The sequence below is a fragment of the Hemicordylus capensis genome, chromosome 2 (assembly GCF_027244095.1).
Source record: "Hemicordylus capensis ecotype Gifberg chromosome 2, rHemCap1.1.pri, whole genome shotgun sequence".
NCBI classification, from domain to species: domain Eukaryota; kingdom Metazoa; phylum Chordata; class Lepidosauria; order Squamata; family Cordylidae; genus Hemicordylus; species Hemicordylus capensis.
Genome location: NC_069658.1, coordinates 325567855 through 325593548, shown reverse-complemented (window position 1 = coordinate 325593548; position 25694 = coordinate 325567855). Strand labels below are relative to the sequence as shown.

The window sequence follows — 25694 nt, the reverse complement described above, 5'->3', positions numbered from 1 at the left end:
TCACAGAATCTTGCTGGGGGAGAAGAAGAAAAAAAAGAACTTTCAGGACAAGCAAACACCAGAGGGAATAGCAGCCCTGGTCTTGCTAAGCAACCTGCTACAGCAATGAGCAGCTCCTGCTAGAGAAGCTGGTCTAGAGTAGCCAAGCGTTTTCACCATAAGAAGCACCTGTGCTATTTTGGATTCTCCATGTCCAGCGCTAAGAAGAGGTTAATGTACTGTGGAGGAGTCCTTAGCACAAACCAACAAAAACAACAGGGCTGAAAACTTCAGTAGTGTGAAGTCAGAGATTGGTGCTTATGAAGTGAAAATAACCCACTGCATCTCATACTGCTAGGACAAGGGAGTGAACAGCACAAATGGTCGAGTGCATGGTGCATTATGGAGAGGTTTTTGACACTGGCCAGGAGGATGCTGGTGTGTGGGTGCCGCATGGAGCCGCATGGCCCCGACACGGAATCAGTTAGCCTGGGCAAATGGCGCATTTGCGCCCTTAATCCGAGGTAACAGCTGGGGCTCCCTTGCAGGTCTACTGCTGTGCTGCCACCAGGAACCACACAGCTCCTCGTGGTTCTCACGTGCAGGCAAAACTGGGCTGGTCATCCCTAGTCCAGTTTTGCCTGTGTGTGAGAACAGCCTCACCTCCCCCCACTTCTCTTTAATGCAGAAGAACTGTAAGGCTTTGGTGAAATACAAAACATTATTGGCACACCCTCTCTTTCGCTCTTGTGCAAATAATATCACACACACTCCCCATTCATACAGACATGTTTACACACATGCGCGCGCGCACACACACACACACACACCTGCACACATGCACTTACCTGCTCAGAAACTTTTAAAAACATATATACTTTGGCTTGAAGCTGAGATGGCTCCTCCAAGCAGGAGACAGAGTGTGCCAGTGAATCATGGAGGGGGAAAGTGAAGCGTAAGATGCTGCCCAGCTGTCAGGTCCTCCTCCCTCAGGAGTCCAGGGACATTTGTTCCCCTGACCCCCTCCCACCCTTTTTCAATTATCTCCACCCCTGATAATGCTTAAAGTCCTGTAGCAACAAGAAGCACCAATGCTGAATTCAGCTCTACCCATATTTTTTCCTATTTCACACCTGTGGAATGTGGGGTTGTGTATCTGCACTGGTACAGGGAGGGTGGCAACTGGACTGGAAACATGAAATCTTAGGGGAAGAGATCTGTTGGCAGATGCTGAAGTCCCTCCTGCCGTAAGAACCTTCAGCACTAACACAGATGATGGTTTCTTGTGCTCTTATAATAATGCACATCCTGGAGCTTGAGGAATGTTCTGACAAATGGCAGGATACCTTTCCCCTGAGGGAAGCACAGGAAGGCAGCCATCTGGACTACTCAATATGCTCTCTGTTAGAGCACTTCAAAACCCTGAAAATGAGAACCGCAGGAAAAGCCTTCAGAATATCACCATTTCACCAGGATGATAATCTGGTGAGCCTAGAAGGGCAGCAACAAAACCACAGAAGCACTACCATTTTAGGATGCAATCTGAACACTCACTGTCTTGTTGGGCCAGTTATACTTCTCGAACACATCCTGCACTCGATCTTCTCCTCCGTCAGTGAACATCATGATCATCTTATTGCAATTGGCTCGCGTGACGTTGGACTGCAAAGAAGATGCCACATTTTAGTGAATGCAGAACTCAGAGCCAAAAGTGTTGCACTAAAAATGGATAATGGAAGAAAATGCCAAATACTTCTGAACATCTAATACTCCTTGGTAAAAATGAAACACGGGGAGGTAGCATTAGCTTTGTAATTGCTAATTACAGAGTAATGTCCAGAGTAATGATCTGGCGGGATAGTGTACAAATGCAGCCATACTACGTGTCATTTCTAGGATTGAATCAGGCTTATTTGAGACTGGTTTGGACCATTACTTTCCCCTACTTGAAGCAGGAAGAGAACAGATTTTTTTAAAAAAGACTGACAAACATATACTACTTAACACCATGTACACATGGTGTTAAGTCATTTATACTTAAAAAAAATAAACGTATGTGCATTCATAACATACTGATAGTGTATGTGAGATATCTTGTTTGTTTGTTTGTTTATTAGATTTGTATACCGCCCCTTCCAAAATGGCTCAGGGCAGTTTACAGCATGATAAAAACAATTAAAACAAATTAACAATTAAAATCAAACTATTAAAACACAATAAAACCAATTAAACAGCTGAAAGCCCTGAAAATCAGGGCAACAATTTAAAACAGTTTAAAACAGTCAATCATTTAAAACCCTGGAAGGCCAGGCCAAACAGATAGGTTTTAAGGGCTCTCCTGAAGGACAGCAATGATCTCAAATTATGAATTTCTGCCGGGAGTGCATTCCACAGCCCGGGAGCAGCTACAGAGAAGGCCCGCTTCTGCGTTGCCACCAGACGAACCGGTGGCAACTGGAGACGGACCTCCTCCGATGATCTTAAGGTGCGGTGGGGATCATGTAGAAAAAGGCGCTCTCTTAGATAACTCGGACCTAAGCTGTTCAGGGCTTTAAAGGTAATAACCAACACTTTGTATTTTGCCCAGAAACATATCGACAGCCAGTGTAAATGTTTCAAAACAGGCATAATATGGTCTCTCTGGGTTGCCCCAGAGACAATCTGGCTGCCACATTCTGAACTAACTGAAGTTTCTGAACTACGTACAAAGGCAGCCCCACGTAGAGCACATTGCAGTAGTCAAGTCTGGAGGTTACCAGCTGGTGCACCACTGTTTTGAGGTCATTGTCCTCAAGGAATGGACGTAGCTGTCAAATCAGCCGAAGCTGACAGAAAGCACTCCTGACCATGGCCTCCACCTGAGATACCAGGGTGAGGCGGTCGAGGAGTACTCTGCGCACCTGCTCCTTCTGGGGGAGTGTAACCCCATCCAGCACAGGAAGATCTAACTCACCCCTCAGATTCTGAACCCCCTTGCTTGGATTCAGCTTCAATTTGTTCTTTCTCATCCAGCCCATTACTGCCTGTAGGCGGGCATTTAGAAAATGAGTGCCATTTCCTGAAGATGAAAAGGAGAAGTAGATTTGGGTGTCATCAGCATACTGATAACACCCAGCACCAAATCTCCTGATGACCTCACCCAGCGGTTTCATGTAGTTATTAAAAAGCATTGGTGACAGAATGGAGCCCTGGGGCTCTCCATATAGCAGCTCCCATTTTGAGGAGCAACTGTTACCAAGCTCCACCATCTGGAATCTACCCGAGAGATAGGAGCAGAACCACTGCAAAGCAGTGCCCCCTATCCCCAACTCCCCCAGGCAATCCAGAAGGATACCATGGTTGATGGTACTGAATGACGCCGAGAGATCCAGAAGAACCAGCAGTGTCACACTCCCTCTGTCGATTCCCCGGTAAAGGTCATCCATCAAGCTGTATGTACTTTTTCCTAGGCAGAATATATGTACATATATGTACTTTTCCCTAGGCAGAAGTGATATCTATGTATAAAATCTTCATATGTGAAGCAGTTTTAGATTTTGGGGTATGTCACAGTCAGGGAAGAAAACATTAGGCTTCAAATCTGAAGGAATTCAGCTGTATGCATTTGTTTTTAAATATTAAAAGGGTTCATGTGTGTCCAAGAGTGTGGTCTTTTATATAAATGAGAAGGGCAGGGAATAATAATAATGCATATGCATATGTGTACACACACACACACACACACACACACACACACACACACACACACGAGCAGAAGATAATGAACACTGAAGCTATTTCTTTCCTGCCTCTCTCCAATCCTCATCTTCAGTCCAAGAAACTGGCAGTGAGGAATCTGTTTTCTTTAGCTGCTTCTCCAGGGGTGAAGGTGGTGCACATGAACAAGGAGAAGGAGGGGCTGTCTGGACGGAAATTATGTTGTGGCTATTACCGCTCTGCGATTAATAGGGCTATTCATCTTTATTTTGCCCAACATCACTGTAGCCAGCCTGATCGGAGTCCCCTCAGATGGGCCCTGCTAACTTTCTAATGAAATGGAAGATGCAGCTGCTCCCATTAGAACTTGAGCATCAGCCACGGAGGTTTGTCATTTATCTAGGGGGAAGCATGCAGCACCACCAGTGCCCTGCCCCAATGTAGCCCTGGTTCCCATGACAAACAGACATATGTTGTCTGGGAGAATGATACTGATGATATGCATATATGCTGCTGGTCCCACTTTGCAGCTGCTGTCTCATTGGGTCAAATGTGCTGGGTTTGCAGTGCAGGTGAAGGCATTTCTAGAGAAGGACTGCTGGGTAAAGGGGAATCTCCTCCAGTTCCAACAACCCTACTATCGAATGGTTTGGGGCAGCCCAAGTACTTTGAACACCTGAGGCAAGGCACCCAATGGCTTCCTCATCCCTGCCCACTGCTTCTGCCTTACCTGCCTGCCAACTGACTCAGTAGCAGTGCGCAGAGACTTTTCTCCTTGGCACACTGTGTTTAAAAAAGAGAAGGGATAGACTGGAAAAGGAAGTGTGAAGTTGAAGAAAGGAGACATATCCTCTTCTGCTCTGTGCCCTTTCCTTATCAAATACTGTGAATCGAGGAGGGAAACTAAATGGCACTGGAGGCCATGTGAGATGGCTGGGGTGGGCAGGGGCAGCAGCTGCCACCTCATTATGAGTTTACCTCATTATGAGGCTGGCCATGAGGTGCTTTTAGGGGAATGGCAGCATTCTGAGCTAGTTAGAAGGCATCTGGCTGACATGATGCACAGCCCTCCATTGCCAGAAGGAGGGCTGAGGGTCCACAAGAAGCCTTCAGCATCCCTGTGCTGAGAAGGCTTCTTTGTTCAGCACTCTGGGCACAGAGAGTTGGGGCAATTTTGGAGTCTCTCCTCTTTCCAGTTTCAGAAATCTGTTCCTGATGGCAACCCTGTGTGGGCCGAAATACAATGTGTGGACTGAAATACAAGGTCCAAGGAAATCATTGGAAAGGATCCATTGAAATAACTGGGGATAGAACTGAAAAGTTAGATTCATAACTGCCTTTTCTTCTTTTTGCTTATGGTACAGTAATGCCATGCATACAACCATTAACCCTTGCATTGGGAAGGACTGGTGGGGAGGCAGACTCCTACCTGCCTCCCCACACATGAGTGCCAGGCTGTTTGTCAGAAAGCTCTGCCTCTCGCGCAGCACACGAGTGGGGCAGTGGCGAAGAGCTGGGAGCCAGAGGAGGAAGTCCTCCGACATCCCACAATGCACCATGCCAGGAGCATGGTGCACTGGGAAATTTCCCCACTGCTGGGCACTCTTGCTGCTCAGCTTTGTAGACACACAACCAGGGAGTGGGGTATAAGGGCATCCTTGCACCCTTCTATCTCACTCTTAGCCTGAGTAAAAAACCCAGGCTACCCAGCCAAGAAAAACTGGGATCATTCTCAATCTTGGCAGTTCTCACTGGCAGCTCTACCTAGGTAGGGCTGCTCTAGCCCAGGGAGCGCTGTTAGTGAGAACGACCTCTCTGAGTAAAGGAGATAATGATATTCATTCACTCAGTATATCACCAGAAGATGGAACCAGTGCATCAACTCTAAGGGTTACTTCCCCTGATACTTCCCCCTGCTTTGACTCCCAAAAATGTATGTGCAGAAGTAACTGGAAAATTAGTGATTTGGGAATATAGGAATGATAATGTGCAACAGTGAGACATGCCTCCCACAATGTTCCAGGAAGCTTCTCTGCTGCTAAAACATCTCACATCTATATCTGACCATCCCCACCTTCTTGGGGTTTCAACTCTGTGCTTACATTCTGCAGCTGTTCAAAGGCATACTCAAAGCCAGCCTTGTAGTCAGTGGTTCCTTGGGCCGTCATGCCTTCCACATCCTCTTTGAAGACCTTCTTGTTGCGGATATTGGCCTGGACTAAATGGTTGAAGCAGGATACGGGTTGTGCCTTTTGGTTAAACTGCAAAGCAAGAGGTAGAAAGTGGCAATGAATTAGGATGGGGGTGGGGTGGGGGGACAATGCAGAAGTGAAGAACAGCATTTGCTTCCTGCAAACCTCTGTGTTCAGTGCAGGGAGTCAAACCATTACAAATCTGGATTCAGTATCATCAGTATTCTCTAATCCTTCAGTCCAGACATTGATTGACGTGATCCACAGTTCTTAAGAATATGGAGTGACTTGTGGAACCGTTGCTGCAGAGATGGAAGCAGTGTTGCTGCTATATACAATGAATGGTAGTGCTATTTCTTCCCATTGCTGTGAATGCAGAAAAGTACAGTACCCGGGTAACGCTACTAACCGCCCTCTACAGCAACGCTGCTGCTTCTGTCCTTGCAGCAGTTCCACAAATCACTCTGTGTCCCAAAGAATGGTGCATCATGTTAGCCACTAACTTTAAAAAGTGGTTCAGTAGCCACTTTCAAATAATTTTGAACTATTTGAACCAAGACACTTGGAATGGTTTTGAACCGTTCTACATTTCATGCAGACTAATATCAAATCCGTAATTGATTTAAATCTGTACAAAAGTAACTGTTCTTAATACTGCTCTTTTCATTCTCTATACTCAGGGTCAGTGTCAGCATGTGGTACTTTGGGGGCAGATGCTGGGAGTCCCAGTGTGCCAGGAAGGCTCACCACTGCTAATGTATGCACTGCCGCTTGGCCTCCTAGATCTCTCCCTGGGATGCTGCTATGTTGGGGGCAAAGGCATTACGGGGAAATTAAAATGGTGTCTCCTGTTGCACTGGTACTGAAAAGAGCATTATTGCTGCTCATCACCAGCATCAGGCAACTAAACCTGTCGGTTAACCTCCCATGTGGGTGGGCAGTGCACTGGGAGACTTACCAGGTAGTGGTGGTGGCAGCAGCAGCAGCAAAGGCAGCCAGCAGTGCTCCTGTCAGCACCTCCAGAGCTAGAAGCACCCACTATGGCTGAGGCACCCACCCCACCTTCTGTCATAGCATCACCCTGGAGCGACATGACATGGGGGTCTGCATTGTGGGGGAATTAAAATGGCACCTCCGTCTGTGGGGATGCTAAGAAGAATACTGCTGCAATCACTGCCACTGCCACTGCAGCAGCAGCAGCCACCAGTTGCGGGCTGACAAACCCTCCAGGGCCTATGCACTTCGGGAGGGAATGGGAACTGTAGTCCTTCTACAGACCTTTAGTAACACCGTTGAACGGCATACGGTATAGGTAAGAGTAAATAACTTCAACATCATAAAACTGCAAACCAAATAAATAATAAAACAAGATTCCAATATTTTGGAAGGAAAGTATCCTCAGCTTGTGGCTACAAGAGGGGAAAAGCTTTGGGCCTAGCCAGCTGGGGAGGCCTCAGGCAAAGTAACAAAGTGACTATTTTTAAAATAATCAGTTAAAGCTGCTAAACATTCTCTCTCCCCCCCCCCCCCCTCTCTCTCTCTCTCTCTCTCACACACACACACACACACACTCTCTCTCTCTCTCTCTCACTTTCAAATGGAGATTACTTTCCTTCCCTACTGAATTTCACAGTCTTCCTTTAATAAACAAACAAATGAAATGTCATCTCTTTTACCCCTATTGCTCAGGTTTTATCTTTTCTTTCAAAAAGCTCCACTAACTTAGCAAAAAAGAGAAAAGAACATACCCTGTTCAGGAAGAGCGGCAGAATGCCAGTAAGTCGGGACTAAAGTGCCAAGGAAGCACAGCTGCCTGCTAGGCAAGGCTTCTGGAGCACCAGGAAGTCTACCAGTCCTAGGCCTGCCCCCCCCCCCCCTTTTAGATGGTTCACTGGAAAATAGTTTTTTCCAAATATTGCTGGCATCCTCACCCCTCCTTAAAACAATCCCTTGAGGGCCTGATTTTGTTTTTTTCCTTTGATTGAACTTTGACCTGGGTACCACTTTTTATGTTTAGAGGTTCCGTTCCAGTTCAAGGCAACCAAGAGATTTCAGGTTTGGATTCATTTCCTGTTCACTGAAAAACACCATATGAACCAGTTGATTGGTTCAGTTCAGGTCCCTGGTTCAGTGAATAATGGAATTAAGTACAGCTCTGCCAACCATAAGAACAGCCGAGGAGGCTAACTGGAGAGTCCAGTTTCAGGCAGACAGGATATTGTACGTTGTCTGAACAGGGTAGTTACTAGGGATGTGCAAAAAATTTCGGGCACAGATCGATCTGTGCCCGAAATGAGCAATTTCGGGTGATTCAGGGCTGAACCGAATCACCCTCGATGTCCCCCGGTATTTTTCGGGGCCGAGCCGAATCACCCGAATTTCGGGGCTGAAAAATTCGGGTGATTCGGCTCATGACCGATTTTGGGGGATTTTTTGAAGTTTTAGTGACTTTGGGGCAGTTCGGGGGCATAGAATGGGATCTGGGCAAAACGAGTGGGGTGGGGTGGTAGTGCCTAATGGGTGCAGGCTACCACCCCAATTTCAGGGAGATAGGGCAAAGGGCTGATTTTTGGGAAATTTCTGAAGTTTTCATGTCTTTGGGGCAGATTGGGGCAGAAAGTGGGGCCTGGGGCAGAATAGTGGGGTGGGGTGGTAGTGCCTAATGGGTGGAGGCTACCACCCCAATTTAAGGGGGATTGGACAAAGGGCTGATTTTTTGGGAATTTTTGAAGTTTTGGTGTCTTTGGGGCAGTTTGGGGGCAGAAAGTGTATCCGCCCCAAAAGGGTGGGGTGGAGTGGTAGTGCCTAATGGGTGGAGGCTACCACCCCAATTTCAGGGGGATTGGGCAGAGGGCTGATTTTTGGGGATTTTTTGAAGTTTTGGTGTCTTTGGGGCAGATTGGGGGCAGAAAGTGTATCTGCCCCAAAAGGGTGGGGTGGGGTGGTAGTGCCTAATGGGTGGAGCCAACCACCCCAATTTCATGGGGATTGGGTAGAGGGCTGATTTTTGGGGAATTTTTGAAGTTTTGGTGTCTTTGGGGAAGATTGGGGGCAGAAAGTGGATCTGCCCCAAAAGAGTGGGGTGGGCTGGTAGATAGTGCCTAATGGGTGGAGGCTACCACCCATCCCCAATTTCAGAGTGATTGGGCAGAGGGCTGGATTTTGGTGAATTTCTGAGGTTTTTCTTCATAAGGTGCAGTGTGCTAGATTGATATTCATAGTAAATGAGTGCGTGAAAAAGTGAAAGTGGGGTCATGAGAGTTCTTTAATTGAAAAAAATCTCATTTGCTATCATTGAATGAGAATTCACACCTCAGAAAATAAGGGAATAACATCCCTTCAGAAAAACTTCTGAGGTGTGAATTCTCATTCAATGATAGCAAATGAGATTTTTTTCAATTAAAGAACTCTCATGACCCCACTTTCACTTTTTCACACTCACAAATTCCCCAAAAATCAGCCCTCTGCCCAATCCCCCTGAAATTGGGGTGGTAGCCTGCACCCATTAGGCACTACCACCCCACCCCACTCTTTTTGCCCAGATCCCATGCTATGCCCCCGAACTGCCCCAAAGTCACTAAAACTTCAAAAATTCCCCAAAAATCAGCCCTTTGCCCAATCCCCCTGAAATTAGGGGTGGTAGCTTCCACCCATTGGGCACTACCACCCCACCCCAAAATTTTGCCCCTGGGCCCTTTCCCCCCCGAATCAATTCGGATTCGGATTAAATCCGAATCCGAACCGAATCAAGGGCGATTCGGGTGGCCCATATTTGGGCACAACACAGAACAGGGGTGATTCGGTTCAGGTCCCGAACCGAATCACCGAAAATCCGAATTGCACATCCCTAGTAGTTACTGCAGAGGAAGGAAAGCAGGTTGGTTGGGCGTGTGAGAGCAGGTGGCAAGGGAGTGGTCTGCTCTTCTCGCAAAGTGCTGTTTGGAAATAATGATCAGCTACTATGAGATACATTGAAGAATTATAGCTCAACTATTGCTTATTTTCTGCCCTCTAATCATAGAGGATGGCCTAGTCAACTCCTATGCTCCTCAAAGACTGCTACCTCTCTTTACATTACTACAGGTTTAAACTGGCTTAATAGGTGTCTTCCCAGAAACACTGGAAATTGTTTCTGGGACTCTTTTTTGGGGGGGGGGGACACATGCGGGAACACAGCTAGAGATCTCTAATAGAGATTTCTGATTATAGGTGGCCCTCGCTATCTGTGGTCCTGGCAGGCATAGTTTTGCGTATCTGCGGTCGGGCTATGGAGACCTGACCTTGTTATTTGTTGGTACAAAAAGGGTTAAAATCCACCTATCTGCCGTCCCCAGGTGGCTGGAAATGACCTCTGGCGTCGTTTCCAGCCATGATTTTGCTGAACAGAGGGGATTTTTTTTTTTTAAATCCTGCAATTATTTTAACAGAAAAATGTCAGAATTGGGGGTTTTGGACCCACAAAATCCATGCTGCATTGCTGGACAGCTGGAGGTCTGCAAAGCATGGCACAGTACGTTATTTCTCTAATCTCTGCCTTTTAATAACTTTTTTTTGCCCTTTTTCCCCCCTGCAGGAACCTCATCCCCCAACTGCCATTGACTTAAGGTCTCGTTATCCACGGTTTTGTTATCCGCAGAAATTGGTGGGAATGGAACCACTGCGGATAACAAGGTCCACTTTTACCTCATCCAACTGCAATTGCATTGGATTATTTGGGGAAGCCATGGCAGTTAAAGCTGTATAAAACAGACATGTGTATAGTGCAGATATGTCTACTATGAGGACCTAAAGTGGGCAGAGACAAGGTTTTGTAGTAGTCTGTAACCTAGGATAAACTCGAGCTTTGGGTGGGTGTTAAATAATTCAAAATTTGGGGAAGATGGCTTTGGCCCTCCCCTCCCCCTTGTGAATGCAACATTCACAGTTCATTGTCCCAAATGCACAAGGAAATAAGGGCAAGCACAGCATTGTGGGTAAAAGCATGTGAGGAGAAATGAATGACGGAAATAAAGCAGTGGTTTGCCCCATGTCACTGAAGGTCAGGACTTCCTTACTGCCACAGCCCAATTCTGCTCCCAGGTTTATATGGGTGTAGTAGACAATGGTTCATTGGCTTTAATGGAATGATGTGATCTTTTCCCTCAATGTGTGACTGAGAATGGAATGACTTTGTTGACAGAAAAAGCAGTGATTACCTGAACACCTCCAGGCATGTTTTCTGCAGGACATTTCAGTGTCTTATCACAAAGTCACAGGCCCAGTTAAATGAATGTCCTGCAATGAGCTCCTGTAAGGAGAGGGCTGATTTCTTATTCAAACTGTTGGGCCAGATGAGTGAAGCAAGAAAGCACTCATTTTTGCTTTGGCTTAGTTTGTTGGAAATATGGAGCATTCATTTAGGAGGCAGTGATCCAGCAAAAGTAACGAGGCTAGACTCGTTAATTAGCACAAGCATGACCGTTGCCAGACAGCAGGCCCATGATATAGAGAATGATGGAGCTCTTCATTTCGGTCTTGATATACCTTTCTTTAGGCTCTCAGAAAAACAAAGTTTCAAAAACTTCGTTCAATGAGGAAGAGGAATTGACTTAATTTTAGCAGGGCTCAGATTAAAGAGTTTAGCTTTCAGTGTTGGAAGTCAGCCCTGATACGTGAAATAATAATTAAGAAGATTTTCTTTGCATGTATGAAAACTACTTTCCTCTTACCACCGATCAATCACAACCAGTCACATTCATCTGGGATGAGGAGTGAGAATTTCTAGGGCACAGGGCATGATTTCCAAGCAGGCCTGGGCTCTGACACCTGGCACTGCATAAAGAAAGCATCTGAACATACCTTCACAGCACAGAAGTTGCCACCAGGGACAAGATGCATTGGCAGATCCCGCCCCTGGAATCGGGTGCTCCAGGTGCCCAATGGATGGAGGATGGACCTACCTTCCCCGCAGCTAACCCTTTGGCTCCTCTTCAGCGCGCTGGTGCAGACCCACAAAATCCATGCTGCTCTTTGCAGTGCAGATCTCTCGAGGCTGGGACTAATTTCCCCAGCTTCCAGGAATCCCTCAATGCACTGCATGTTGGGGGATTCCGCTGGGAGTCAGGCACTTCAAGTGCCCAACTTTGTGTATGTTTGAGCGGCGTGCAGCCCAAGCATATACACCACCCTGGCCCCAGGGTTAAGGGTGTGCTCGTGCCCTTAAACCCTGGCTAAAGGCTGGGGTCAAAAGTCAGGCTGCCTGTAAGGTCAGTGACGGGATTTGGCTCAATCCCAGCGGGGCACACAAGGAGCCAAACCCAGGCGGGTTGCTCAAGCCTGGGTTTGGCTGCTCATGTGCACAGCCTCATTATTTTCCTTGTACATCTATCTATTCAAACATCTGTCCTTCAACTCTGCTCACCTCCCATCTTAACTACTGCAACCTTCTTTTCTCTAGTCCTCTGTTGTTACACCTTAGCTGCTTAAATCATTCACCGCTCTCTTTGTTCAGACCACGTGACATTCCTCTTTCAAGCCCTAGCTTCCTATCCACTTCTGTGTCCAGCATAAACTTCTCTTTATCCTTGCCCCCGCCCCTTTAATCTCTGTCCCAAGGCCAGCACTTGATATTGGCATTTTTGGCCAACTGCCAAGGTCCCAGATCCCACAGACAGCCCCTGCTAACTGAGCAATGAGCCACCTTTTAAAGTGGTGATACTCTTATATTTAGCAGGGCGAGAGCAACGGGCCCTATCCAACCCCAGCACAGCATCTCTCCCGTGGCTGTTGCTAGTGTCTACCTTATGTTTCTTTTTAGATTGTGAGCCCTTTGGGGACAGGGGACCATCTTATTTATGTATTATTTATTTTTCTATGTAAACCGCTTTGAGAATTTGGTTGAAGAGCGGTATATAACTATTTGTAGTAAGTAAGTAAGATGTGCCTGCTGCGCAAATTCCAGAACCACTTCTGTGCCTACAGGCTCCGTGCAGAGGTGGTAGAGTGACTCTGTCAGCCAAAACAGCTGAACTTTTATTGCCTCTTCTTCCCCATCCCATCCACCAAGATAAACCCCACCATAAGTCCTGAGGGGGGTGGGGGAGGCAGCTGGAGGGGACCCATGGAATACAGTGTGCAAGGGATCCCTGAAACCAAGAGCTAGTCCTGCTCTGCTCTCAAACATCGCAACCCTGACTTGACCTCTACCACCTTCAGTTTCCCATCAGTCTCCTGCTCTAATAGGAACATGCAAATAGCCCTGCTGGATCAGGCCCAAGGCCTATCTAGTCCAGCATCTTATTTTATTTATTTATATTTATTTTTTACATTTACATCCTGCTCTTCCTCCAAGGAGCTCAAAGCAGTGTACATGCTTATTTTTATCCTCACAACAACCCTGTGAGGTAGGTTAGGCTGAGAGATACATGATTGGCCCAGAGTCACCCAGTAAGTTTCATGATTGCATGGGGATTCGAACTCGGACCTTCCCGGTCCTAGTCCAACATTCTAACCACTACACTATGCTGGCCCACCAGATGCTTCTGGGAAGGCCAAAAACTAGGAGATGGAGACATGCCCTCTCCTGCTGTTGCTCCCCTACAACTGGTATTCAGAGGAATCCTGCCTGTGAGCCTGGAGGTAGCCTGGAGGTAGCCAGGCTCATAGGTAACTCTGATAGACATCAGGACTAGTAGCCATTGATAGACCTGTCCTTCGTTAATTTGTCTAAGCTCCTATTAAAGCCATTCATTCTGGTGGTCATCATCACGTGGGTGCTTTCCAGATTAGACCCTGCAACGGGGTCAAGACGAATCTCTGAAGTGTGCTTCCACACTTCCTGTGTTGTGACACTGCAGTCCCTACACTGACAGCAGGGTGCAGTTCATATTTCCAATGTCTTGTTTCTAATGTAATCGCTGTGATAAGAGTGCTATGACATCGTATATCCGGCATGGAAAAGTTGCTGTTTTTTCAGGTTGTTCGTTTCCGCAAGACAGTTCCTCCTGCGGTTTACTGAAGCATTTTGCGGCTGTTGAGCGGCTAATCTGGAAAGCACCATGCTGTGGCAGATAATTGCATAGATGAACGTTTCCTGTGAAAAAGTACTTCCTTTTGCTTGTCCTAAATTTCCTAGCAATCAGTTTCATGGGATGACCCCTGATTCTGGTCTTGTGAGAGAAGGAGAAAACTCCTACACTATGCATAATTTTATAAACCTCTATTATGTTTCCCCTTAGTCACTTTATTTCTAAACTAAAAAGCCCCAGATGTTGTATCCTTGCCTCATAAGGAAGGTGTTCTAGGCCCCCGATCATCTTAAATAACAAAGCAGCAAAAGACTCAAAATAAATAATAATCAAAGCCCTAAATTATTTCACCTTCTCTAAAAGAGAGACACTAAGGCAGCACTTTTTGTCTCCCATGCAGTGCAATATATAATATAAGATTTGAGATCTTTCTACTGTTCCTACTCTGTTTAAAAATAATAATAATAATAATAATAAAAAGAAAAACAACCCATAACCAATTCAGTCTTGACACTTCCCTAACAATCAGGCACGAACTGATTTAAAAGGTGGCAGCCAGGGTGGGGTGGGGGGAACCTAGACTTGATTAAACACCCTCTCATCTTTACAGTCTGGTCCTTTTGTCTTTGGTCTCCTTTCTTCCTTATCTACATAATAGTCCAGTACTGTTTTAACCCACCTGTTAAAAGCCCAGCACACTCCTGATGTGAGATGAACTAATCAATAACAATGACGGCAGCAATCCAAGAAAGGCTCATCACTGGACTCTCTCGAGCAGGCAGAGGTGAAGAGGAAAAGAGCTACGTGTGTACCTTCCTCTCCCCAACAGCTGTCACCAATTTTTACAAAATGATCTTGTGACTGAGAGAAAGAACATTTTTTTCAGACAGCTATCAAGAATTCTAACTAGTCAAATTAGACTGCCAGGCTGTTGAGTGCAAAAGTTCCACAAGCCATTTGGGGATCACTCTTCCTTTAGAACATAAAATCCAAAATATAGAATTTTTTTTTAAAGTAAAATTTAGGTTCTTCCCCTTATAGGATTGCTAGATGCCCCTGTTTTTCATTGTCCAAGCCCCAAAAGTTAGATTAAATATTTCTTTTTTTTAGCATCACAGAACATAATGGAATCTCCTGAATTTTAGGGCTGCTTTACATCTTGAAGGAAGCGATGGGTCCTGGCATTCATAAGGCATGTGATTGATTTAAAAAAAATAAATCTGAAGGGCAGAAGTGGATATTTAAACACGCACTCAGAAACTCCAAAACAACAGAGGTAATTCACATGACTGGGTGGGTGGGGCGGCAGGGAAGGCTGGTTTAACTCACCTTCCCCCCAGAAAAGCACTTGACCTTGCTGGGAGCACAGACCATGATCCCAGATGATCCGTGCTGTGTGGCACAGTGCGGAGCTCTGGAGGCCAGGATGATGTGTCCTGGCTTCTGGATATCCCACAATGCACCACATGACATGCAAAATGCATTGGGGGATTCCCCCAGGAGACAGGTGCCTCTGTGTCCACTGGGGCTGAACATAGCCCCAGCAAACAAACGATCCCAGAGCCCGGGTTAAGAGCTCACTTGAGCCCTTAACCCCAACTAAGAGCTGGATTTCAAAGCAGGGCTAGATGGCACCTAGGGTGAATTGAACAAATATGTTTGCAGAAATTTGCATCATGCAGGTATATTAATCAGGAAGTGGAGATTGGCTATTCCACATGTTTAAGTGCTCACCATTGCTCTCTGCACAATGTGAAATGGCCTTAAGACACATACATCTGAACATTCCTGTATTTGTGCCATTTTGAACTCTCAATTACTAAGAACATAAGAACAGCCCTGCTGGATCAAGCACAAGGTCCATCTAGTCCAGCATCCTGTTTCACACAGTGGCCCACCAGATGCCTCTGGGGAGCCCACAGGCAAGCGGTATGTGCATGCCCTCTCTCCTGCTGTTGCTCCCCTGCAGCTGGTATTGAGAGGCATCATGCCTCTGGGGCTGGAGGTGGCCCACAGCCACCAGACTAGTAGCCATTGATAGACCTGTCCTCCATGAATCTGTCTAAGCCCCTTTTAAAGCCATCCAAGCTGATGGTCATCACCACATCCCATGGCAAAGAATTCCATAGATTAATTATGTGCTGTGTGAAAAAGTACTTCTTTTGGGTCCTAAATTTCCGAACCTTCAGTTTCATGGGGTGACCCTGATTCTAGTGTTGTGAGAGAAGGAGAAAAAATGTATCGCTGTCCACCCTCTCCACTCCATGCATAATTTTATAGACCTCAATCATGTCTTCCCTTAGTCGCCTCTTTTCCAAGGTAAAGAGCCCCAGATGCTGTGGCCTAGCCTCATAAGGAAGGTGCTCCAGGCCCTTGATCATCTTGGTTACCCTCTTCTGTACCTTTTCTGGTTCTACAATATTCTTCTTAAGATACGGTGACGAAAGCTGTACGCAGTACTCCAGATGTGGCCGCACCACATCCACAGATTTGTATAAGGGCATTATAATATTAGCATTTTTATTTTCAATCCCCTTCCTAATGATCCCTAGCATGGAATTAGCCTTTTTCACAGCTGCCGTGCACTGAGAGGACACTTTCAATGAGCTGTCCACCACGACCCCAAGATCTCTCTCCTGGTCAGTCACCAACAGCTCAGATCCCATCAGTGTATATGTGAAGTTGGTGTTTTTTGCCCCAATGTGCATACTTGCTTACTTTTAACTGCATTTGCCGTTTTGTTGCCCACTCACCCAGTTTGGAGAGATCTTTTTGGAGCTCCTCACAATCTGTTGTGGATTTCACAACCCTAAATAGTTTAGTGTCATCTAAAATTTGGCCACTTCGCTGGTCATCCCCAACTCCTAGATCTTTTATGAACAAGTTAAAGAGCACTGGTCCCAGTACCGATCTCTGGGGGATCCCACTTTCTGCCTATCTCCATTGTGAAAACTGTCCATTTATTCCTGCTCTCTGTTCCCTGTCCTTCAACCAGTTACCAATCCACACACGAACCTGTTCCCAGCCCATTTACTCAAGAGCCTTTGGTGGGGGACATTTTGGAAGTCCAGGCTTTTTGGAAGTCCAAGCATATTATGTCAACTGGATCACCTTTATCCACATCCCTGTTGACACTCTCAAAGAACTCCAAAAGTTTAGTGAGGCAAGACTTTCCTTTGCAGAAGCCATGCTGGTTCTCCTTTAACAAAGCCTTTTCTTCTATATGCTTAACAATTTCGTCCTTATGTATGCTTTCCATCAATTTACTGGGCACTGAAGTTAAGCTGACCAGCCTGTAATTTCCCGGATCCCCCCTGGATTCCTTTTTGAAAATCAGAGTCACACTGAAAATCGGGAGTCACATTGGAGACTTTCCAGTCCTCTGGTGCCGAACCTGATTGAAGGAACAACTTATATAAGGACAATTTATATAGGGACAAGTTATACACTCCAGCCTTTGAGCTCCTATTCCAGAGGTTCCATCCTGAGTAGCTATTTAGCCACTCTGTTTCTCAAAATTCCTTCTCAATGCTGTTATCATTATCACTAGACCTGCTCTACAGGAACTGAACCAGCAAGAGGCTACCAAAGAGGCACGTTATACATGGTTATCTCCAGATGGACTGTAGCTGGAATGGATTTAGGAAAAGCAAAAATAAGAGTGAAGCAGTCTTCTGCAGGCTATGGCTGAGCATCAAAGATGGTGAGGACCAATAAGAGGAGGCCAATAACTGAGAACTGAAAGGATGGTGTTTGATGATGGGCTGATGGATGAACACAAAGTTTATTTATTTATTTAAAACATGTATATCCTGTCCTTCCAGTACACTACTGCTTGGGGTGGCTCACAACACCGATAAAACAGATACAATGCAAAATAAGAATAATAAATTTAAACAAGTTAAGTTAAAATACCAGGAGGAAACCACATTCAAAATAAGTATTTTAAAAGAAATGAAACACTAGAACAGAATAATTCCTGCTATGGAAATCATATTTCCCCTTTATTGGAAACACATGCTACAGCTATAGTCATACAGCTGGGGCAAGGTGATGTAGCTCAGTTCCAGATGTCCCTAGATGGACTATCTGGAACAATTTCAATCTGGGTTCTGGCCAACTTTAGGGAATGAAACTGTGTTGGTTTGCCCTGGTGGATGACCTTTGCAGGGAGAAAGACAGAAGGAGTGGGACTCTATTGGTTCTCCTGAAACACTCAGAAGCTTTTGATACCATACATCATGGCATCCTTCTGCATTGCCTGTGTAGGATCAGAGTGGGAAGCATGGCACTTCTGTCTGGTGGGTTGATGCCAGAAAGTGGTGCTGGGGAACATCTTCTCAGCTTCATGGCATTGCAGGGTTCTGTTTTGTCTCCCATGCTACTTATCACCTACATAAAACCACTGGTTCTTTGCACGGCTGGCAGGTAAGGCCTCTGATACATCATCTCACTCTGATGTGGATACCACCCTATGCCTCAGCAAACCAATGCACTTGATCAGAACTGGATCAGATCCAATCCCAATCATTGCAGTGATATACAGCCCTAGTGCTGAGGCAGCAAAAAATGCTTACCTGCCTATAGGCTAACTTTGCGAGAGCCCAGGCCCATTGGGAAACACGGCCTTGGTAGCTAGTTGGCCTTATGCAACTGTGTGCCTCCCTACCAAAGCTTTTCCTTCCCTCACTATCCTCTCCAGCCCTCACCTCAATGAACACCTCATGCAAACAGAATAGTCCGTCAAAGCTGGCATGGGGGAAATGGCAGTGGAAGGATGTAATTTATTTCTTGCAGGTGTGTTTTGTCATTTGCAATCGATCAAAGGCAGAGAACAGTCGGGAGTGTGGGGAAAGGAAAGGTGACAGAAATGGTAAATTGGGCTGCAGGAGCTGCACGAGGCAGAGGCCAATGCCTCTGACGGGCGTTTCCCTCTTTCCCTCCATTATACCAAGAAATAAATACAGCAGAATAAAGAGCACACTTGTTTTCACAGGGCTGATGTGGCATTTTAGTTTGAGATGCTTTCAGAACTCATTTTCTAGAGAAGCTGTTTTTTAATGCCTGGAGGCTGATAAGTGCCAGAGCAGTCTTTGGAGCACAGAAACCCAGGAGATCAGCTGTGTTAATTATGCAGTTCACCTTCTAGTGAAGCACCTAGGGAGGAGAGCTGGTCTTGTGGTAGCAAGCATGAATTGTCCCCTTTGCTAAGCAGGCATTTGAATGGGAGACTACATGTGAGCACTGCAAGATATCCCCCTTCAGCAGGGATCCTCAACGTTGGGCCCCCAGATGTTCTTGGACTTCAACTCCCATAATCCCCAGCCAAAGGCCACTGGGCCTGGGGATTATGGGAGTTGAAGTCCAAGAACATCTGGGGGCCCAACGTTGAGGATCCCTGCCTTAGGGGATGGGGCCACTCTGGGAAGAGCAGCTGCATGCTTGTATGCAGAAGGTTCCAAGTTCCCGCTCTGGCATCTCCAAGAAAGGGCTGAGAGAGACTCCTGCGTGCAACCTTGGAGAAGCCACTGCCAGCCTGTGTAGGCAATACTGAGCCAGGGGCGTAACAAGGTTGTAGTGGGCCCAGAGACAAGATTTCAAAATGCTCCCCTGCCCGCCGTCACTGCCTTCCGCTTGCTTTTAAGACCTGCAAAACTACATGGTGGGGAGAGATCAGTTGCAATGCAGCAGATCTTTTATATCTTCCCCCAAGATTTCAAATGCACTGCGCAATAATTGCTAACCTTATTTGATTTTAATTTTTGTTGTTGTTGCAAGGAGATCTGTTTGGGCTGTTAAAAAAATGTGTGTGGGCGGGGAGGATGCATGCTTTTCGGGGGAGCTAGGGGTGGCTGGGGTTGGGGTTTACAAGCCTAGCAGGGTGCAACCCACGAGCGTGCCAAAAGTTCTGCAGGGAGATTTGGGGTGGTGTGTGCTCCTTTGCCTTTCTCTTCCCCCCCTCCCCCCTCATTCTTGTTGCATAAACTGTTTCCAGCGCCTTATTAGCATGCTGCCTTAGGTTTAAACTACATTCTATGGTAAAGAGCGATTAAAAATAAATAAAGCGACCCGTGGCGGGCCATGCCCAACATGAGGCGCGGTGCAGCAGCTGCACGGGCGGGCAGGGAGGGGTGAAAGCGGGCCATCATGCCCACTGCCAGACATGCGGCAGGCAGGTGGGTGGGGGCAACGGCAAACACTCTCAAAGCTAACCTGAGGGCTCCTGAGAGTCCTGCTGTGGCTCCTCCATCTTCATGTCTTTTTCAGTAACTTAGAAGAACAGAACTGAATTTTTTAGAAGATTCTTCTTCTAGGCTAGCTAGCCTGGCGGCTGCAGGCTACAATGACCTCCTCTTCCTTGCTTGGTGGTGGCGTGTGTTCCAGGCAGCAGCCGAGCTGACCCACCTAGTCATGTGCCTTCCTTTTCTTGATCACGTGGGGCGCCACCAGCCAATGGATGGGGAAGGAGGAGGAGCCGACAAAGCAACAGGGTGGAGAAGGAGGGAGGACAAGGAAATACGGTGCTCGCACGAAAAGGATAATCTTTTTTAAAAAATAAAATGATTCAATTATAAGGAGCTGTGGCAGGCGCTGGGTGGGGAGAAGCATGTGACATGTCTCTGGAGGGCCCCCCAGAGGCCGGGGCCCCTAGACAGCTGCCTCCCCTTGCCCTATCATGGTTACGCCCCTGTACTGAGCTAGCTGGGCCAATTGTCTGATTCAGTAGAAGGCAACTTCCTATGTTCCTATGCTATCTTCCTTGCTCCAGATTTGCTGGTAATTCCACTCTTATGTGCCCCTCCTCAGCACCATCATGTTTACCAATGCCTTTTGGTAAAAGTAAACTTTGGTAAACTGGAGATACTGACTTATAGAAGTCCTCTTGAGCATATGCTACACTCACTAGCTTTAGCATGATTTGTGGCTGCTCAGCCTCTCAAAATGGTGTTCATTATCAACAAGATGCAGGGGGCTACAACACCTGGGGCTATTTAGTTTAGGAAAAAAAAGATGACTGCGGAGAGACATGATAGAGGTCTATAAAATCATGCATGGTGTGGAGAAAGTGGACAGAGAGAAATTCTTCTCCCTCTCCCATAACACTAGAACCAGGGTTCATCTCATTAAATTGATTGCCAGGAAATCTAGGACCAACAAACGGAAGTACTTTTTCACACAATGCATAATCAACTTGTGGAATTCTCTGCCACAAGATGTGGTGACAGCCAGCAACCTGGATGGCTTTAAGAGGGGTTTGGATAACTTCTGGAGAGGTCTATCATCAGCTACTAGTCTGAGGGCTAAAGGCCACTTCCAGCCTCAAAGGCAGGGTGCCTCTGAGTACCAGTTGCAGGGGAGTAACAGCAGGAGAGAGGGCATGCCCTCGACTCCTGCCTGTACGCTTCCAGCGGCATCTGGTGAGCCACTGTGCGAAACAGGATGCTGGACTACATGGGCCTTGGGCCTGATCCAGCAAGGCTGTTCTTATGTTCTTGGGGTGGGTGGGTAATTAATGAAACCATCTGTCTAGAGAAACAGCAGATTCCCAGCCAGTCGAGGTCTTTATATTACCACTGTTGTGTGCACTGTGATTCTGTGGAAAGAGGAGAGAAAGGTCTGTATTTGGGAGAACTGGAAGGATTAGCAGCCAGATGTCAAAGCTTTTATGTTTGACAATTCACTGCCAGACTTTCTCCACAATACCTGAGCCAATCCATCTTGCCTATGTTCTGGCACCAGATGAAAACGTTTTTGTTCTGGCAAGTCTGTAGCCTGTCTGCAGGTCCATCCCTAGGGGTGTGTGGGTCTAGTGGCGAATCAACATGTGCAGGGCCTCCTTAACATTTCATATCATTACAGAATTATATTGCTTGTTGACATACAGTGTAAATAGTGTGAGTGAGGTTTTTGGACATGTCCAACCAGCTTAGACATATAGTGCATTTCTAAAGGGAAAAAATAAAATTAAAATAAAAGCACAAATACATGCTTCACAGTTCTCACTCAGACCTTCTGGGTTTCAAACCAACTTGACTGTGCTCAAGTTGGTTTGCAACCCAGAAGGTCTGAGTGAGAACTGTGAAGCATGTATTGTGCTTTTATTTTTATTTATTTTTCTTTAGAAATCCACTATGTGTCCAATCTGGTTGGATATGTCCAAATAAATAAATAAATAAATAAGTTATATATATATGTGTGTGTGTGTGTGTGTGTGTGTGTGTATTTATATATATAAATTTGTTTATTCCAGAAGTTCTTGTAATTTTCTGCCATGAAACAAGCCACTTAGAGGACGTTTTTAATTAGTTTTTTTTAAATTCAAATATATATATATACACAACAATTTGTCCATTCCAATTTAAATATACATATTTCTCCCACCCTTCCCTACATCTCTGCTCAGAGCCAAAGCCCTATGCCAAGTCATTCCAAGAGATCTAAAGGCTGGGGCAGAAAGGGGGGTGTTTTACTGTTTTTTATTAAGGCAAAGGGAAGATTCTTCAATATAGGAAACTGCCATATACTGAGTCAGAGCATTGGTCTATCTAGCTCAGTATTGTCCTCACAGACTGGCAGTGGCTTCTCCAAGGTTGCAGGCAGGAATCTCTCTCAGCCCTATCTTGGAGAAGCCAAGGAGGGAACTTGAAACCTTCTGCTCTTCCCAGAGCGGCTTCATCCCCTGAGGGGAATATCTTGCAGTGCTCACACATCAAGTCTCCCATTCAGATGCAACCAGGGCAGACCCTGCTTAGCTATGGGGACAAGTCATGCTTGCTACCACAAGACCAGCTCTCCTGCGGAATGATGGTCTAAGGAGGGGCTTCAGTTCCAGACATTTTTGTAAATTGCTTCCATGAAACAAGCCACTTATTGAGGCGTAACCAGGGAAAATAGCGCCTAGGGCAAGCACTGAAATTGCGCCCCTGTCCAAACAGGAATGATGGGACTTGTAGTCAACAATATCTGGAAATCCCTGTTAAAAGGAACACTGTACCATCTAGACATGGTTGTTGATCAAAACCTGAAAACATGAGCCATCTCTGTAAAAGACTTAGATCAACAGTCAGGAGTTATGTGAGGATTCCAAGTGTCATTTTCTCTGTCTCATCTCATTCTTTAAAAAAAAACATGACTTTGTCCTAGAGGATCACCTGCCCAAATAGCCACTAGCAAAATAGGGGAAGAAGAAGGTGGTGGGGGGCGGTCTATAAACCAGTGAATGATTCCTGCCAGCCTTTGTCTTATGATGACTGTTGGCTCCTGATGGGGTATCTGTGCATTCACCACACCAGTGCTTACTTTGACACCAAGAGGGAGGAGGATACATTAGTTTGCCACACTAGACAGAGGCATTTGCAACAGGAGCAGACAGCCAAGTTCTGCCAGTGCCAAAACCAGCCCCTGCCAGACTAAGAAATCATTGTAATTTGCCCCTTCCTGTCACAAGCAGTGTGCTGTTCTTTTATTATTGACTCTAACTCTCAAATATCCAAGTCATGGATGGAAAATTCAGGGTCAAGAGAAACAATTTACAAGAGACACATTTTCTACATGGAAGTTTCTTCTGTGCAGGTGTTGTGCAGAAACCCATGTGTAGTGACCGCCAGGGGCATAGCAAGGTTGGAATAGGCCAAGATGAGATTTTAAAATGGGCCCCCAGCCCCTCAAAGTCCAGGGCCTCCACACACCCCAGGCCCCCAAAGATTTAAGTCTGATATTTCAAAATAAGTATGTTGCTGCCTGGAAATACATTTCACTGAATACACACATGCACACTTCACAGTATATAGTGATATACATGGAGTACTATATATTTGTGCTACTTTTAATGCCTAGAACACACTAGCAATGCTAATTATTAAAATGGCCCCCTCGCTGCAGATTAGCAAAGGAGACTTTCAACCATGCAGGGTGAGCCTATGTTTGTTTTCTCAGAATTCTGAACAAATTCAGTAAGGTTTGATTCCAGGAGGTTTTTCACACGAGGCTTTTAAAGCCCTTTAACACACATCTCCTCTGGAATGGAGGTGCTGATTCACATGTTGGCCAGATTTACCCTGAAGTCCCTGCAAGTTATTGGGGAGCAGTTCACACACAAGAAAAATAAAATAAAATAAAAGCACAACACATGCTTCACAGTTCTCACTCAGACCTTCTGACTTGCAAAACAACTTGAGCATAAGTGCATTTATGAATGAATGAATGAATGAATAAATAAATAAATAAATATTTGTTCCAGAAGTGTTTGTAATTATCTGACATGAAACAAGCCACTTATAGGCCTTAGATAGTTTTTGTTTTTAAAGCCAGCACATTTTTCAGTCTGTTTTAAATTAAATATTCAGAGACTTCTCAGTCTCGCCCCACCACCCATATCAAAGTCCTGTGGCAAGCAGATTCCTATAGTGGGGGGGGACCACAAAAAGGAATTCACAGCCTACCTAGCAAAAGCTGTGCTGGGTGGTCTGGTCTGCTGCAGGGAGCTCTGCCAGCCTCCTTCCTGGCTTGCTGGGCCTACTCGAGTTCAGGCTTTAGGGAGGCCTACTCCGAGGCCTCTCTGGAAGCCCCGCCCACCCGCCGATCAGCTGAGAGGCGGGGAGAGAAGAGCTCTGCAGTTTGCAGGCTGCTCCGATCCTAGGCCTCGCGGATCCTAGGCTGGAGGTGGAGGCAAGTGGCTGAGGGGCCCTGGGGCTGGGCAGGTGGGCAATGGGGTGGGGGTGGAACTGGCGTGGTGCCCCCACCTCAGTGGCGCCTGGGGCACGTGCCCTGCCTGCCCCCCCCAGTTACGCCTATGCACTTATAGGACTTTTTTTGATGGTTTTATTTAAAAATTTAAAAATGTATTAAAAATCAATACATTCCCTAATCTGTTTCAAATTAAATATTCAGAGTCTTCCCAATCTGCCCTACATCTGTGCTCAGTACCAAAGCCCTATGGCAAGCCATTCCCTAAATATTCAAAGGGTGGGGGAATAACCACAAAAAGGCAATCACATCATACCTCCATTACTACACCTGAGGAGCCCCACTGCAGGCAGCCAAAGGCGGGGCTGGGCAGGGCAGGACAGGGCAGGACAGAAGGTCTGCACAGAGCTGTGGTGGGCAAGGGCAGCCAGTGCTGTCCACTCTGCCTCCTTCCTTCCTTGCTGCCTACAGCAGGCAGCCTGCCTGTCAGCCAGCCCTGGAGAGCTCCAGGCTTCAGCCAGGCCTGGAGAGGCCTCTCTGGAAGCCCCGCCCACCCACTGAACAGCAACAGCAAGAGGCAGAGAGGGAAGGAGCTGTAGAAGCTTGCCTGGAGGGAGCTTGCTGCACACACACACACACACAAGGTCGGCTCTCGGGCTGGGCTGCAATTGCTGAGACTGGAACTGGGAGAGAGAGTAAGGCAGGCTGCAGTGTGCCCAGAGCAGGGCTGGGGGCGATCGCCCTGGTTGCTCTGCCCCAAGGATGGCCCTGCCTGTCTGGTTCTTGAATATCATCATTTCTAGTTCTTTCAGTGTTGCGAATTTCATGTATTGCTTCTGTCTCTGTCTTCTTAATTTATTTTTAGCTGTGATTGTTTCAGTTTTCTTGTTAAGAGGTCTCAGGTCTTTAGCAAAAAATTCAAAGACAGGGTATAACAAACAAACAAACAAACAAACAGAGTAAACAAATATAAATTGATTGTACACTCTACGGCTGTTCTCACAAGCAGTCAAGCCCAGGATTGGGCAGCTAAGCCTAGGCTTGGCTACCCATGAGAACTGCTGGGATCCATGTGGATCCATCCTGGCACTGCTGCACTGCCAAATCCAGATCTGTAGCCCAGCACGAGCACACC

At 46.4% G+C, this 25694-nt stretch overlaps 1 protein-coding gene across 4 annotated transcripts in view; it reads right to left on the bottom strand.

Annotated features, from left to right (window-relative positions):
- CACNA2D2 (calcium voltage-gated channel auxiliary subunit alpha2delta 2) overlaps nucleotides 1-25694 on the bottom strand; it is an 885048-nt gene that overhangs the window by 123890 nt on the left and 735464 nt on the right. For all 4 annotated transcript variants that reach the window (XM_053287835.1, XM_053287834.1, XM_053287836.1 and 1 more), the window contains 2 exons: nucleotides 5778-5936; nucleotides 1534-1641 (listed from right to left, as the gene is read on the bottom strand). In XM_053287835.1, coding sequence (XP_053143810.1) covers nucleotides 1534-1641; nucleotides 5778-5936 — 267 coding nt within the window. The remainder of the gene's footprint in view (nucleotides 1-1533; nucleotides 1642-5777; nucleotides 5937-25694) is intronic.